The 16931-nt window shown below is 38.1% G+C and overlaps 1 protein-coding gene across 1 annotated transcript; it reads right to left on the bottom strand.

Annotated features, from left to right (window-relative positions):
* Positions 1–3476: 3476 nt before the first annotated feature.
* LOC104112253 (centromere/kinetochore protein zw10 homolog) lies at positions 3477–16291 on the bottom strand. The gene is made up of 14 exons (XM_009622121.4): positions 15728–16291; positions 14584–14721; positions 14292–14462; positions 13717–13878; positions 9060–9293; positions 8829–8978; positions 7150–7242; positions 6772–6867; positions 5471–5599; positions 5296–5373; positions 5047–5205; positions 4430–4580; positions 4263–4345; positions 3477–4013 (listed from the first exon to the last, which is right to left on the bottom strand). The coding sequence occupies exons 1-14, from the start codon at positions 16289–16291 to the stop codon at positions 3930–3932; spliced, it is 2292 nt and encodes a 763-aa protein (XP_009620416.1). The 3' UTR covers positions 3477–3929.
* Between the last annotated feature and the right edge of the window lie 640 nt (positions 16292–16931).

Below are 16931 nucleotides of genomic sequence, written 5' to 3' on the forward strand. Positions count from 1 at the left end.
AAAGGGGAGAACCATTTCATTTTTTTGGGTCAGTGCTAGCACGCATATTAAAGCAATAAGGTTTACTTTTGTCTTTTAGTAGTTGTTCAAGTGTTCTTCAGCTGATCATCCATCTAGTTGCAACCGAACTCCATTCTGAGGGCTCGATTGGGGCCGGTCCTTAGCAGTCGAATCTAACCTCGGGCTTAATTATTTCGTCACATTTGGTTTGATCATTTTGTCTCCTTTTAATTCAATTACCTACTGTTCTTTGATCATTCGTGTTAAATTAAACTGCGTATCCTTTAAACCGCGTATAAATTTAATTGTTATCCTTTTTAAGGGTAAAAACTTTTATTTCTATCCTCGGAGATATTGCGCTCAGAGCCAGGCTTGTCATCTTCTTCAATTTCTATTGCTAAGTCTTATCTTTACCTTATTTTTTTTATCATTTTTGGATCAAATCAGTTCGTTTGTCTATAAACTACATAACAAATTTAACTGTACCGTTTTGCAGGTAAACAGAATTAATGTTATAATATTGTTATACTTTTTGAATGGTTTTGGAAAGAAACATTTAGGGGGTAGCCATATTCGTTATGTATTTGGTAGACCAAAAATAGATAGTCAAATGCGATCGATGATGGACCGTCTCTTGCTTAAGATTTTAAGTACTTCAATCTATGTCTGCATGATGCGTGTGTTTTTGTTTCCTTTTTTCTCTTTTTTGTCCTTTAAATTTTGCCTTCCCCCCCCCCCGGCCCCGGGGGTTGGTTTGGAAGCTCCAACAAGAGAGGCAGAAACAACTACTGTCCAACTTCCAAAACGACAGCAGAAAAAGCTAACATCCAATTAATTGCTAGTGTTTCATTTTTATCACAATATTGGTATATATACAACAACTTTTACTTTTAAAAGTCTAACTGGCAACTGCTTCTTTTAAATATATCCCCAAAAATATGTGGGAGTCCATATCGCCATGGAACAGGCCACGTAAAGATGTGTCTTACAGAGGGGGGAAAACAAAATAAACTGAGGTGTGTTAGAAAAATAAGAAAGCCACGAAGTTTTTCTCTAAAGCTACGGTTAAATTGTTCATCATGATTGACTACTAGTTAAGATGAGAATTATAATATAATTGTAATGTTTAAAAGTTGATAGAGAAATATGTAAGGCTCAAAAGTTTCTATTCGATCCGAAAAATATGATAGTGCAAGATGGAGTCCCTCGTATCTCCGGGTTATATACACTGTTTGATAAAATGTTGGGAAGTGAATAACTTTTTGAGAAAAAAGAAGAAGAAAAACAATGGGTATTCAATGCGACAGGATCATGCAATATTTAATCAAATACATTTATGGTATTTCGTATAACTTTATAGCGTCGTTATACCGTATTTAAAATTTCAAAATACAAAGTCTACACGAATAACAGTAAGTTGTGAGTGGTTATGTTATGTTGTCTTTAGTTTGATTTTTTCTCCTCCCCTTCTTTCCTCTTTTGCGAGCCCACTAAGGCAAGCGGTGCCTCATTTGTGTTATGTTATCGTGCCTAGCTGGGCAGTTCATAAGGAGCTGCTATCTGGGATTATTCAGGTTGTTATGTTTGTCTCACCCTTTACAAAAATAATATTTTTCACTTAAAAACACACTACTTTAATTTTTGAATTTTCTATAGTTAGATTAATGTAACGGTGTGCCAAAGTCCATATAAAGATCAACACGAGTAACTCCCAAGTCCAAATATCTCCGATAGAGGTAACCATCAATTCAAGTAGCTACGATTTTAAAAGGAAAATGTAGAGAAAGGGAATAGGCTATGAACCGTTGATAGTGGAACAACCATAACTTTTCAGCTGAGTTTTGTCTATGCATTTGCAGTCCTTATAGCCTATAGGCATTATATTTTACGGTAAAGGGTCAAATACATCCCTCTACTATCAAAATTTATTTAAATTTATTCTCCGTTTCACTATCACTATATTTGTGCCCCTACCATTAAATTTTCGTTCAAGCATACTCTTAATTTGGACGGAATGTCACGGGACATTTCAGGAAAAAAGATCCACCCCCATTTTAAATACCCGATTCACTTAAGATCCGCCCCTAATTAATTACCTGACCCAACTCAGAATCTCTTTCGTGTTCTCTTTTTTAATTGGAAAAAAGACACTCAAACATAAAGAATTACTTCAGCAAATGGTTCAACGAATTACCACCATGCATATTTCATTTTCTCGTTGCCATTAACTTCAACATTGTTGTCAATGACCAATTTGAGCAAAAGATCAAGAAATTAGAGGAACCCATTTCGTCTTCTTCAAATTTTCTTAGAACCATAACAATGATGTTTATAAGTTTCTTCAACAATTTCGTGGTATGATTACTTTATAAATTAAATTCAGCAACAACAAACAATTTTTACCCATAATTTCAATTTTGCCTTCGGATATGGGTTTCGAAAATTCAAGCTCCAAAGCTTCTTCAATGGTGGTTTAGCTCCTGTGTGCAAATCTCACCTCCCAATTCGCTGATAAAAGTTATAGCTTCTGAAGTGATGCATTGAGCTCTTTAACTATTTCTCACATTGAAGTTAAGAAAAATCAAGATCTACGGCTAATGTATAACGAATTTAATTCTGGGAATAACACTATTTCTCGTCCTCCTCCTTCCACCAGGCAGTCGCCAGTCCCAGTCGGAGTTGCTTAGGAACCGAAGCTTCGGAAATGCTTTTCGGAACCCCGAGAAACAGGATGGTGTTGCAGTGATAGTGAAGTGGTGGTGATAGCAGCGTAATAGACGAACTCCAGTGGAAAAAGCCATGGGATTAGATTGTGAAAATTAATTTTGAGGGTTATATGTGTGTAATTTTATGCCATAGAAGCTGAAGAAGCTCAGCTATGGTGGGGAGAAGCGGAGCTAGGGAGAGAGATGAAACAAGGACTTTTTAAGTGGGGCAATTTGGGTCGGGTAATTGGTAATTTTTTAGTGAATCGGGTATTTAAAATTTAGGGGTGGATCTTTTTGTTTCTATTCTGTCACGTGACATTCCATCCAAATTAAGAGCATTTTTGAACCAATGTGTAACGGTAGGGACACAAATATACTGATAGTGAAACGGAAAATAAATTTAAATAATTTTTGATAGTAGAAAGATATATATGACCCTTTACCGTATATTTTAATACTCATGATGTCATAATCCGTTTGGGCGCATTCGGTAACTATTCTCTTCCCAGTAAATGTACCGAGGTAACTAAGCTCACCAAGTTTAGGCATATTCTTTGCGCTTCAATTGAAATCTGAAACCTAATGTCCCATGGTTTTTGTTACAACTTTATGACTGTTAAGCCACTCTTGGTGCTCCTCATAGGTAGTATTATTACACTAAATGGGTGCGCATGCAAATAGTTGCAGTGTTTCAGCATCCACATTCAAAATTTGACATATTCAGAATGATGAACAAATGTTATGGTTACAAAGAAAGAATTTACAAGCGACTGAAACACCTTACTTAAATATAACAGCCCAAAAGAAACAGCAGAAGATGGGAGCATCCTTTCACATTACAGTTGCTAAATTGAGAAACTACAGTCCACTCTAATTCCCATCAACTCAATGAATCTAAAATGTGTCATTTGTCTGTCAGTTGTATGCTATGCTCATATTCTCACCCTTGTTTAGAATTTTCAAATGAAAGTAGACGTAAAATGAACCAATTTACACTTCACATGAAGACCCTATCATGTACATTCTCTGATTTGAATTACCAAACTTCAGCAGAATACATAAAAGAGAGCTTTTCTTTGAATATCGCTTAGAATCATTGGACATAGAAGGCTCCTGAAGTGGGGGAAAAAAACTGATTGCTTACTTTATCGAGGTTAAGAGAGATCTGACACAGGTAAACTCCTAGCTGTAGCAACCAAAAAGCTAACTGTAACTGAAAGCTCAGTAACATATACTTTCTATTCTCCGTAAGCACTCTTTCCGCAGAGGTGAATCTGCAAATATGGCTCCGATGAAGTCTTCAACCTGTAAAACCACCTAGCTAATGAATATGACATGATAATTCAAGAACAAAAGAAGAGACCCGTAATGCTCCAAACAAGACACTGCTTTAGGCCGATAGTTAGCAAATTACAGATTGTGTTACAGTTTTTTCTTTCTTTAGGATGTTCTGCTAAAGATCCTCATTCTAACTGCGAAGCACAGTGCACACAACCCAACCAAATATATTACCTTGTAACTAGCTTAATTAATGTCTGGTTTCTTTATACATACCTCTGATTGCGTAAAACCGCAGTTGACGAGTTCACCAGCCTCCCAAGCTTCAGTAATGGATTTCAGCGGCATGTCCAGGAGATCTATTCACATTGTCCAGCGGAAAAAAAATGGTAAGGTTGAGAATCATTTCCTTCTGGAATAAGCACTTCCAACAATGGGCATACCTGCTAGCTTGCGTAATTTCCGGAGGGATGGTATAAGATCATCAAGAGTTTGTGTAGGTGACTCCTGCAACTTTCCTGACTGGTTGATAGCCACTACAGAGTCCAACAAAGAAGACAGATTCTCGAATAGCAGATGAATCAGCTTTTGGAGCTGTAAACAAACAAATCATCCTATAAGGTCAAAGAATTGTAAGAAACCGCTTGCTATTTTTTTATTTTTTTAATCTTTTTTGGATGATAAGAGTGGGTTGCTCTAGTGGTAAGCACCCTCCACTTCCACCCAAGAGGTTGTGAGTTCGAGTCACCCCAAGAGCAAGGTGGGGAGTTCTTGGAGGGAGGGAGCCGAGGGTCTATCGGAAACAGTTTCTCTACCCCAGGGCAGGGGCAGGGTCTGCATACACACTACCCTCCCCAGACCCCACTAGTGGGATTATACTGGGTTGTTATCTTTTTTGGATGAAGAACTGAAGGAAAAAGAAAAATAGCAGGCAGTCTTCATCCTTAAAAGAATAGCAGGCAGTAATCTGGTAACTTATTCCTGCACACAATTCGATGGCTTAATACATGCAGAGTCCGGAGCTTCCTGGTCAAATAACAGAAAAACTTTTGGTCCTCACCTGCAATGTTTCTTCTGCAGCAATATCATCTAGAAGAAGGATATCATTTGCTACTCTAGAAAAGACTGCCTCCAGCACCATGCTCATACTTCTCTTGTAGGCAGAAGGTAGAAGTAAATGGTGCCATATAATATATACTTTCTCAAGTATGAAAATCACCTGCAAGGAAATGCTTAAGCCCTGTTGTTAGGATTAAATATTTAATGTAAAAACCATTTCCAGCAGGAAGTACAAATCCCTCAACTGTACCTGGTCAATGCTCAACTTAGCAGATTCATATTGCTTCATTTGGTGAGTATTTTGAAATCCATCAGCCCCATCGATAGCCTAGAATCACGTCATTGCCAGCAAATATAATCACTGAGATGTATACAACTTGTAGGAAACCAAAATGTGCTTGTGTAAGCTCAGGGGGCAAAGTTACCTGTTTTAGGTTATAAATGACAAGTTTAATTTGTCGTTGTAAAACTTCTTCTGCAAGCAGCTGGAATCTTGGAGCCAAATCCGCAAAAACAACAAGTTCCTTTATTGAAGCTGGAAAGTCTGAGCGATACTGAAACAATTTACTGTCAGCTTTAACCAATAATGAAAAGGAAGAACAGATGGAAACACAAGTGCGAAAATACTAGTAGTACAATCAAGAAAGAGATGGAAGCTTGAGATTTAATGCCTTTCAATTCTTCAATAACTATGTTGTTGCTGTTGCTCATGTCATATTCAAACCATATATGGTGCAAAGTTAATTAGCATTAGAAAACCCGTGGTTAGTGAGTGCATGCAAAGGAAAAAGCTCAGGCTCTCTAACTCAGCCAAGCTAAATATCGTAGAACTTGGGGAACTTCACTTCTTAAATATGCCATAGTATCCAAAGTAATGAATGCAAACAACGTTTGGCATAGATCTATGCAGCTATTATTGGATCACCCATCACACCTGTATCATACAGTGCTATTTTTTTTCTTGAGAAAGGAAAAAAGAAAACTAGCACTGTATCACAGTGCTAGTTTTTGAAAGACCAAATATATCCTCTGGAACTCTCTTTACCCATAAAAAATACCTCGGGTGCTCACATGAAGAATCAGAAATGGTTGGGTTCAGAACAGAAGGTCATGCTGGAAGACACGCCATTACCTTGGAAAATCATTATTCATAAAGTAATAAGATTTTATTGATTTGGGCAGAAACAACCTTATACAAGAAGTATACCAAAAAGTAGAAAACCTACCAAAAGAGATGGTTTTCTAAGAGTGACAAGCAATCTTCTAAACATAAAGGAATCTCATGGGAGCACCAAAAAGAAATAAGGGATAAGAGGCTATTCCTCAACCTTGTAAGATCATGTAAGGATATGGTGTTGTTTTTTTCTGCTCCTATCCTAAAATTAAATTTAATCTTTTCGTATTTGGTCCGCACCAAAAACTACTTCCACTTTCTTAAATGAAAGTTTACCATATACTATATGACACGAAAAGTCAAGACATGGCATTTTAACTAAATCCAACTTTTAAAATCCTTATTTTAAAATTTTGAAACTAACAAGATGATTGGGTGCCCTAGTTAAGACTAAAGAAAGCATATTTCTTATTTTTCTCCTAATCACACCAAATCAAACTGGACACCTATTTCGGATTGTGGGACTATTTTTTTCGTGCAGTAGGACATGCGAAACAAGAGCAAATCAAATCAACTAAAACAGAATGAAGATATTTTTCCATCCATGCTTACCTCAAATGCAAGTCCAAGAATCTCCTGCGATAGATAGTGACAATCGTTGTGAATAAGAACGGCAGAATGGTTGATGGAATCAAGCTGCCTTTCGAACTTTCCAAGTCAAAACAAGGGGAGAAAACCAGAAAAAGAAAAAAAGAAAAAAAGAATAACCATTAAAAATATAGGAATTATGCTCATGAAAAAGGCACAAAAAACAGACACCAAACTGCCCTTGCCCTGAAGGCTCAGAAGGTTGTAATAAAGAAAGAAAAAAGAAATATTTTGCTAAATGCATTCACATATGTGCAGGAGATTGAAAAAGGTCGGATAGAAAGGAAAAGCATGTGCTGCACGGGTAAGCTTCTTTATGATGCAGCTCTCTTCTGCAGTTACCTTGACAGGTATGACGGCTTCATAAAGAAGTAGAGAATCCCTAGCAGCATGATAGAATTCCAATCCCACTTTAGGAGATGACAAGCAGACATCCTGCATGATCGGACCATTTTCCACAGGGGTCATTAGATGAAAGGATGTGGGAGAAAGTACAAGGTAAAATAAAAAAGTAAGAATGGGTAGAAGAGCCAGAGAAGCAAGACTAGTAAAATTCCTTCAACTGATGACTATCAAAGACAAAAGACATGCAAAATATCTTAGCATATTCCATTGGTTTCAACTGAATCTGCAGCTTAAAAACACAATGTAGCCTTCATCCATTAAACGAAGGACTTGCACATCACAAACAATTGAAATATGAAGACATTATAAATTAAGTCAGTATACTTTTGGGTTTTGTTTTACTAAAATGTTTAATCAATGTTATTGAGGTCAATTACCCTGTTAAAGACATAAACAAGTATATATAAGTATGTTCTCTCTTACAACTTAAGCTTTTAGATAAGATAGTCCCACACTTTAACATGGAATCAAAGCAGGCAGAGGTCCTGGTTTCAGGTCTCAGCACCACCTATTATAAAAAAGAATTTCCACATGCTTGACCCGTGAAAAAGAATCGGGTTTGCACGTGAGGGGGCGTGTTGAAAACATAATTAAGTAAATAAAGTGTGCTCTCTCTAACCGCTTAAGCTTTTAGTTAAGATGGTCACACGCTTCAACAATCCCAATTTTCACCATGCACTCCCCACACAGTGATCAAGACTTCAGGCAAACAATTTTAGGAAGAACATGCCTTCTATGACAAAATTCAGTAAAACATGATACTAAAAATGTCTCCTAGTTAATGACATTGCTTTGGCAATTACTGAAAAGCATTTCTTAAGTTCAAAACATAGCAAGCATAATCAATCAGAGCTGACAGAAATATTTTGATCTCTGCAAGATAGCTGATGGTGCACAACTGTTCTTTCTTTTACTTTCTTTGCTCATACAGGAAAGGGGGAAAGAAAATAAAAGAACACTGTGAACTCATGCAAGGGAGCCTGGACTTCATTGAAAAGAGATTAACCCTGGACTTCATTGAGTTGATAGTGGAATAACATCTTTTTTTGGATAACCGAGAAATCCGCAAGGGTCAGTGGCTCACTCTTTGAAACTCATGGATAATGGACCCGTCCCTCTGCCTTTCTCCACTTAAATAACAGAATTTTATATGGCAAGGTTCAAACCCGTGACGTGCCTAACCCACATTATGCTCTGCGCTCTTACCACTAGACCAAAGCCTTGGGGGCTGGACAATAACATCTTAAGTATTGATGCTATTCGAACTTAACCTCTCACATCAAAATTTCACCCCTCCTATATTTCACTCAGTAACACTGGAATAGAAGCTAAATATAAAGCACCTTTATTTGGTAAGTCAATTCAGAGGCTTCTATATTAAGATACTTCATGATACGAAAGAATGTACATTAATAGTGAAGAGGAGTTGATAACCTAATTATTACATGAAAATACAGAAAATAATGCCAAAAGAATTAAGTAAACCTTGGCCCTATGAGTTGGCTAAAAAGGGAAAGTAAAGGAGACAGAGGGGAGAGAGGTGAAAGTAAAACAATTTGGTTTTGCCCACATGTAAACAAAACTCTGTATGATTTTTTAAGCTTCAGTGAACTGACCTTGAGTGTTCCGTGAACTACCTTCATTAGACCTAAACCTGCTTCGGACACCACACATCTCTCAGATGTAAAAAGCAAATCGACAACAAGGTCAGATGACCTTTCAGCCTTTTTATCATCCTTAACTTTAGAGTGTCTCCTGGTACCATCCTGCAGAAAGAACTCTACAGCACATTCAAAAGCTAAAACATTGACAATTCAAAATGCAAAAGTATAACACTTTGTACTTACTTCTGGAAGGCGGAAGTCAGACTGTAAAAGTAGATTTCTAGCCTTGGCCAAAATCTCAACCTTCTTCCTGGATGCAAAATGGACCTCCACATTATCAGCGAATTTGCTCAATCTTTCATCCTTGCCATCAGAGGAAGCAATGAACATTAACTCCTTTAAACTTTCCTCAAAGTCAGATGTGCATTTTATGATTTTCTGGAAGTCAGCCAGTTTGGAAGCATCATCAGGCACGTTCTGAAACAAGAAATATCAAAATTGTGAATTCAACAATAACATATACCTATCATTAACTTGTATATTTTTTTCCTCAAAAAAAAAACAATAAGATATACCTAGCATCTAATAGAACAAAGTCAACAATGAGAATTATGCATGCTAATCAGCTGTTTTCTTTATCAAGTGCTATCCAAAAGAATAAAAACCAGTAAACATTTGATGCTTCATTAGTCTGATAATGCACAGTGCTAGTTATCGCAATATTCCTAAGATATAAGAAGATATACTAAGGAAAAGAGAAGAATACACACAAGCATGCCACTAAAACACTTGATTCTTCAAACTGGTTCTTAACTGCATTGCTAAGTATCTCTGACTAAAGTCACATATCGGTCACACCCTATATCACATGGACTCAGTTAAGGGTACAGATCTCATAGGGGTGTAAGTGTCTAATAGAAGTACGCTCAGTCAGAGGCGGATCCAGGATTTGATGACTACGGGTGCCACTGCTTTTAATGCAAAGCGACCACAAGTGAAGAGATTGAATTTGGGTGTACCTTTAGTCAGTTTGATCCGTTTTGGATCAATTCAGTTAGGTTTGGTTCGGTGCAGTCCATTTTGAATTAATTCAATTCAATTCAATTTAAAAGATTTTTTATGCATAAACGAATATGTGATCACAAAATCGAATAAGTTTTATCCAATTCGGTCGAATTCTCTCGATTCAAATTCCATTGAATAATGTGATTAAAAATATAAAATAAAATTTTAAATTAGGAAATACACTAGTTCAATCTACATATAGCTAGATTAATACTATGTCTTTGATGCATTACTCAAAAATTTTCTAAAATCAATAAAATAACATTAGATGGATAAAAAGAGGAAATGATTAAAATCACAATGAAATAAATTCGAAGATTTAGAGAAAGAAAAAGGAAGCAAATACATAATTTAAATAAATAATAAAAATGGGATTGTACAAAAAGAATGAATAACAAAGATGAAGAAATTAAGAAAAGGAGCATAAAGAAAAGAAAGGGAAGGGAAAAAGATACCAGTAGAACCACACAACCTTAAGAGTCTCGATCCTAGGTCTGTTATGTGGGGTTTCAATGACTTGGGGTGCCACCCATTAATTACGTACAATTGTTTGAGGAAAATACAAGTGCACATATAAGATTTTACCCGAGCGTCCGGGTGGCGTACCACCCCCAATCCCCTACATAGATCCGCACCTGCGCGCAGCATTTTGCTAGTTCATTTGTGAAATTTTTACGATTTGCACGAAGTACCATCTCACCCATTCAACATGGGTACGTCAATGCAAATGAAGGACCCATGTACATAGGTCACATCAACATCTTTTCTTCCCCTTTGGAGATGAAATGGAACTGAGAATAATTTCTACTCAACCAAATATGATATGAAAAGCATATATCAAAGGCATCATCAAGTTATCAAATCAAGAAAGAAGAAAACGTACTAGAGCAACTCAAACGTTCTATGCTTTTTATACCAGAATGAATTTTCAATTCATTGAGATAAATGTTGCAGCTCCCGTCAAATGGTCCTACTAAATTGGAAGAGTTGAAATAAATTAAGAAATAAGGAATTAAGGATATCATCTGAATTCAGAGATAGTAGCACTAATGAAATAATCTTTTCTTCCAATAAGTAAAGTTATAAGGAAGTACTTTTTTTATTTTTTATAAAGTTAGAAGACTAATGAAGTACTTATGCCCATTGGATCAAACCTTCATGGAAAAACAGATAATTTACATTACTTCAGCCAAAATAGGATTCAGCAAATTCACCGAAGTAGAGCCGTATGCAACAACAACAACCCAGTATAATCCCACAAGTGGGGTCTGGGGAGGGTAGAGTGTACACAGACCTTACCCCTACCCCAGAGGGGTAGAGAGGCTATTTCCGAAAGACCCTCGGCTCGAGAAAAAGAAAAATAAACAATAGACAATAGGTCAGTGACAGCAATAGAAGATAAAAAATATTAACAGCATCGTAAGAAAGAGAAAAATGGATTTAAAAGCAATAACTATAAACAACAATACTACCATAGAAAATAGTGAGGAAACTACATAAACCACTAACAACCCACAGCGAAACAACAACAGGCCAGCCCCGCCCCCGGAACAACCCTAACCTACAACCCTAATGCTCGACCTCCACCCCTTCCAATCCAGAGCCATGTCCTCGGAGATCTGAAGTCGCGTCATGTCTTGCCTGATCACCTCACCCCAATACTTCTTAGGCCGTCCTCTACCTCTCCTCGTACCTGCCAATGCTAACGTCTCACACCTCCTGACCGAGGCATCTATGCTTCTCCTCCGCACGTGCCCGAACCATCTAAGCCTCGCTTCCCGCATCTTGTCGTCCATGGGAGCCACGCCCACCTTCTCCCGAATATCTACATTCCTAATCTTATGCAGCCTAGTGTGCCCGCACATCCATCTCAACATCCTCATTTCTGCCACTTTCATCTTCTGGGTATGGGAATTCTTGGCTGCCCAACACTCAGCCCCATACAACATGGCCGGTCTAACCACCGCTCTATAGAACTTGCCTTTGAGTTTCGGTGGCACTTTCTTGTCACACAGGACTCCAGATGCTAATCTCTATTTCATCCACCTCACTCTTATACGGTGCGTGACATCCTCGTCTATCTCCCCATCCCCCTGAATAATTGATCCAAGGTACTTGAAACTCCCTCTCTTAGGGATGACTCGAGAGTCAAGCCTCACATCCATGCCCGCTTCTCCCGACTCATCGCTGAACTTACACTCCAGATATTCTGTCTTAGTCCTACTCAACTTGAAACCTTTAACCTCAAAATCTGTCTCCAAATCTCCAGCCTCTCACTAACGCCGCTTCGCGTCTCATCAATCAGTACTATATCATCCGCGAACAACATATACCATGGCACCTCCCTTTGAATATGGTGTGTTAGCGCATCCATCACCAGGGCAAATAAGAACGGGTTAAGCGCAGACCCTTGGCGCGACCCCATAACAACCGGAAAGTGATCCGAGTCACCACCCACAGTCCTAACTCGAGTCTTAGCTCCCTCATACATGTCCTTTAATACCCTAATGTAAGCTACCGGCACACACTTTCCCCTCCAGGCATCTCCAAAGAACCTCCCTAGGAACCTTATCATACGCTTTCTCTAGGTCAATAAACACCATGTGCAAATCCTTTTTCCTATCCCTGTACTATTGCACCAACCTCCTGATAAGGTGGACAGCTTCCGTAGTGGACCTACCCGGCATGAATCCGAATTGGTTGTCGGATATAGACACTGCCCTCCTCACCCTTCCTTCCATTACCCTCTCCCAAACTTTCATGGTATGACTTAGTAACTTGATGCCCCTATAGTTGTTACAATTCTGGATGTCACATTTGTTCTTGAACAGCGGTATCATCGTACTCCACCTCCATTCATCTGGCATCCTCTTCGTCCTGAAGATAACATTAAATAGCGCAGTCAACCATTCCAAGCCTGCTCTACCCACACACCTCCACAATTCCACCGGAATTTCGTCCGGCCCGATCGCTCGACCCCTACTTATCTTGCGCATAGCTCCCACGACCTCCTCAACCTTAATACGCCTACAATACCTAAAGTCTTGGTGACTCCCGGAGTGACCCAATTCCCCTAGCACAATGTCTATGTCCCCTTCTTCATTCATAAGCCGATAGAAGTAATCCTGCCATCTCCGCTTAATCTGGGCATCTTTCGTATGCATTGGCTCATACGAAGTAGAGCCGTATGCATTGGCTCATATTCTTAGCTACTTTATCTAAATCCATCTAGTAAATGATCTCTTTTAACTATACATATATATCTTTAAATAACTCAACAACAACAACAACAACAACCCAGTATAATCCCACTAGTGGGGTCTGGGGAGGGTAGTGTGTACGCAGACCTTACCTCTACCCTGGGGTAGAGAGGTTGTTTCCGATAGACCCCCGGCTCCCTCCCTCCAAGAACTCCCACCTTGCTCTTGAGGTGACTCGAACTCACAACCTCTTGGTTGGAAGTGGAGGGTGCTCACCACTAGAGCAACTCACTCTTTTGAAAATCTTTTGAAAAGCCAGCGAATCAAAGGACACCCAAAAATTGCCACAATTACCTATCCTTTCATCCAATACACAGAGCCACCTACCTTGTTTCTACATGAAAGGGTGAAGTACCCAAACTAACACATCAATTGATATATTTAGTGTTTAGTAATAAGAGTACTTGCAGCTGCAGGGATGTAGATAAAGTTAACAGTCCATTATAAACAATTTCCAGTGAAGGATCTCAACAATATCAAAGCATTCATAATTAGCACAGAGGAAAGATGACTTCTAATAATTCAGATTGCAAAGAGCGTCCCCTATGTTAAGGCACAAGGGCATTGAATTGGACCTTGGAGAGGAAGTTGGATATTATCAAATCTGACATCCTTGGCCATGTTAATCTTCCAAAGCAGAGCATCCATGTACTATTTCCAAAGCACAAGGATTTACCAATAAACTTGACGATATCAACAAGAACAGAGTACATGCTTCCACCATCCATACTGTCAACCTGCATGTTGAGACAGGAACTGGGTTATTATGAATTTTACTAATTAAAACCTTAGTACCAATTAGAGTCCTCTTTTATGTCAAAGCATAAGGGCTGGATTTGTTTGTTTTCATTTTATAGGTAAAGCAAGTTGGATTCTTCAACTTATAGAACCAAAATTAACGCAATAAACCCAAAAAAAGGTTAAAAGGTAGTTTGAAGAACTTACAACCATGTGCAAGTAAGTGGATTATGTTATCCAGACAAAAATCATTTAACTTTTGAAAAAATATTCAATTCTTCTCAGAATGTCAAAGAAATTGAGCTCTCTCAATATAAAACATGTTTGATTCAAATTGAACTGATGCTTTTGCAGAAACAGACATGTATAACTAGCCAAGAGGAAGAACTGCAGTATCGGCATCAAACATTACATTTGGGTCAGCAGATGGAAGTATCTTCAGATTTGCCTCGGCACCATTCCCAGACTCCTGATTAGTCTCTTCCACCACAATAGTTGATCTAAAACTCACCACTGGCGCAATTACATGTTTAATCATCAAATCTGCTACTTTCGCCAACCCATAATCCACAATACCAACTGCCTAAAAACGAAAAAATAAGATATAAAGTTAATCACATTTGCTCTAAGATTTACCAGAAATATTAATATTCCAGAGTCACCCTCAGCTAAAGTGAAAAGGGAGAGGCATAGTTCAAACTCACATCCATCGCTTTTAAAACTGTTTGGAGCTCAATCCCATCAATGCCTTTGATGTTCGATTGATGCTTCAGGTGAACTGTATTGTTTTCTTGCTCAAACCACACAGCATTGTCCATACATCGCAAAAGCACCTCTTGCATCTACACACCCAAATCCAATTCCTCTAAACAAGAATCACAGAAACTAAATAAAGATCACCAGTATACCATCTTCTGTTAACCCCCGCCCCTGCAAACTCCCAAAACGCGTAATTACAAAAGAAACACAGGAAACGCACAGACATACACATTACAAAATTTGATTGGTGACATTAAAAAAAAATCTTCAGCAATGTCTTGGCTAGTTTTCTTCACAAATATAGCTCATTAACAAACTCATTGCGAAAGCGGGGAAAAAGAGAGCAGCAAGACTGATCTGGAAACTGACAAATTTAAAGCAGTTTCCTTGCTGCCACATCTAGATGTTACAAGAAACAGAAAATACAACTGCACCAGACTGGACATAGAGAAGATCTGACAAACTGCTTATATTTTTTATAAGGCTGATAAAATGCTTATATATCATCAATCAACTATGTCTCAATGCCAAACTAGGTGGTGTCGGCTAAAGAATCCTCCGGAACACTTCCTCCCTATTCAGAACTATTTCAAAATTAAAAATCCAAATCACTCTCCTTACTGGCACAGCTAGAACTACGCCTCAATCCCATACAAATTGCTACTTCAAAGTGAAAAGACTAACTTTTTATACATCTCAATAATTTAATCGATAAACTAGCTTCAATTCACAAACTACTTAGTTACTCTATCTGTTCAGGCCCATTTCTTTCCAATGTATCTCCATACGGACATCAAAATCCCTACTCCAGAATAAAAAGACTACTTTTTTTTTATAATAATTGTCTCAATATATTTTCAGTAAATAGCCCAAATATTCCACCACACTCTATAAAAATAACAATGACAACTCACAAATGAGCCTCAATCCCAAAATAGTTGTTTAGCTATAAGAATCATCAATTTCTAACACCAAAGCTTCAAATGTTTCACCAAAAACATAACAGAGAAAAGAATTTAAGCAAATTTATTTCCTTTAATTCTCTTAACAATCAAACAATCATGCACAAAAACAATATCCAAATATTACCTCCTCAAAACACTCAGTCCACTCATCCTTTAACAATCCGTAAACCAAAGGTTGCCTCTCCTCAAACGCCGCCGTTTCATCACTACTCGTTACCAACACTGCCTTTAACTCCCTTAACGCTTCCGCCGCTTGCTCAACTCTCCCTACCTTAATCTCCTCCTTCACAAACCTGAGTTTATCACTCAATTCCAATATCACAGCAAGTAAGCCTAACAATTCCCTCTTTTCCTTCAACTCTCTGTTTCTTATCACAATGTCATCAATTACGGCTTTGGTTTCAACTTCAACTGGATGATCCGAGATGAGCTGGATCAAATCCGATACTTCAGAAGAAAGATGTTCGGATCTCAAAACGACGTCGGAGCACTGGGTGAAGAGTGTGGAGAAGCCGGAGTAATGTGAGAGAATGTATTGCCGGACTTTGGATTTTATATCGACGGAACGAACTTGTAGACGGTCGATGAGAAGACGGAGATCCGGGGCGGATAACGGCAAGGTTACATCATCGATGTTCGATGATGAGAGTAGATCGCGAACGTCGATTGAATTGAACAGGACATCCATGGCTCGCCGGGAAACCCCTCTCCCTTTCTCTCTCTCTCTCTACAATATAGAGTGATCTGTAAATGTGACCCGTCCAACCGGTTTCGGGTTTCTTCCGTTTTTCTTTTTATATATATATCCTATGTAGTTCGGAAAAGGGCACACATATACCCCACTATTTTTATTTATGATTTAGTCATGTACTCCGTTATACTTTGCATTCAGATATGCCCATGTAGTCCATCAAAGTTATACATTTGTCTCTATTTTAATAGAGACTGAACCAACCCAACATTAAAGAAAATTCAACCTGAACCCTTGCCATTAACCCCCGATCCTATTCCCTTTTTACTCTTTTTAAAAATATCCCCATAAAACTAAATAATCAAACACACCCCTCTCTAAAATCCAGAAAGCGAAAAAAATGTGTTCCAATTAGGGTTTTTGGTGGTGAAAAGATTCTCAATTGAAGGCTCTACAGTTATGTTATAAAGGTGCTTTCTTTCTTCAAAAAAATATTAATCCAGTTTAGTCTAGCTGTGTTTCATCATATTTTGTCGGAGTATGTGCATATCTATTTCTTGTTTCGAACTAGGATTATGTGGCTTTTGCTAAATGTGCTTATATCTGTTCTTATACTTGTTTTTAGTTCTATTTTATC

Source organism: Nicotiana tomentosiformis, chromosome 5 (genome assembly GCF_000390325.3).
Source record: "Nicotiana tomentosiformis chromosome 5, ASM39032v3, whole genome shotgun sequence".
Taxonomy (NCBI): domain Eukaryota; kingdom Viridiplantae; phylum Streptophyta; class Magnoliopsida; order Solanales; family Solanaceae; genus Nicotiana; species Nicotiana tomentosiformis.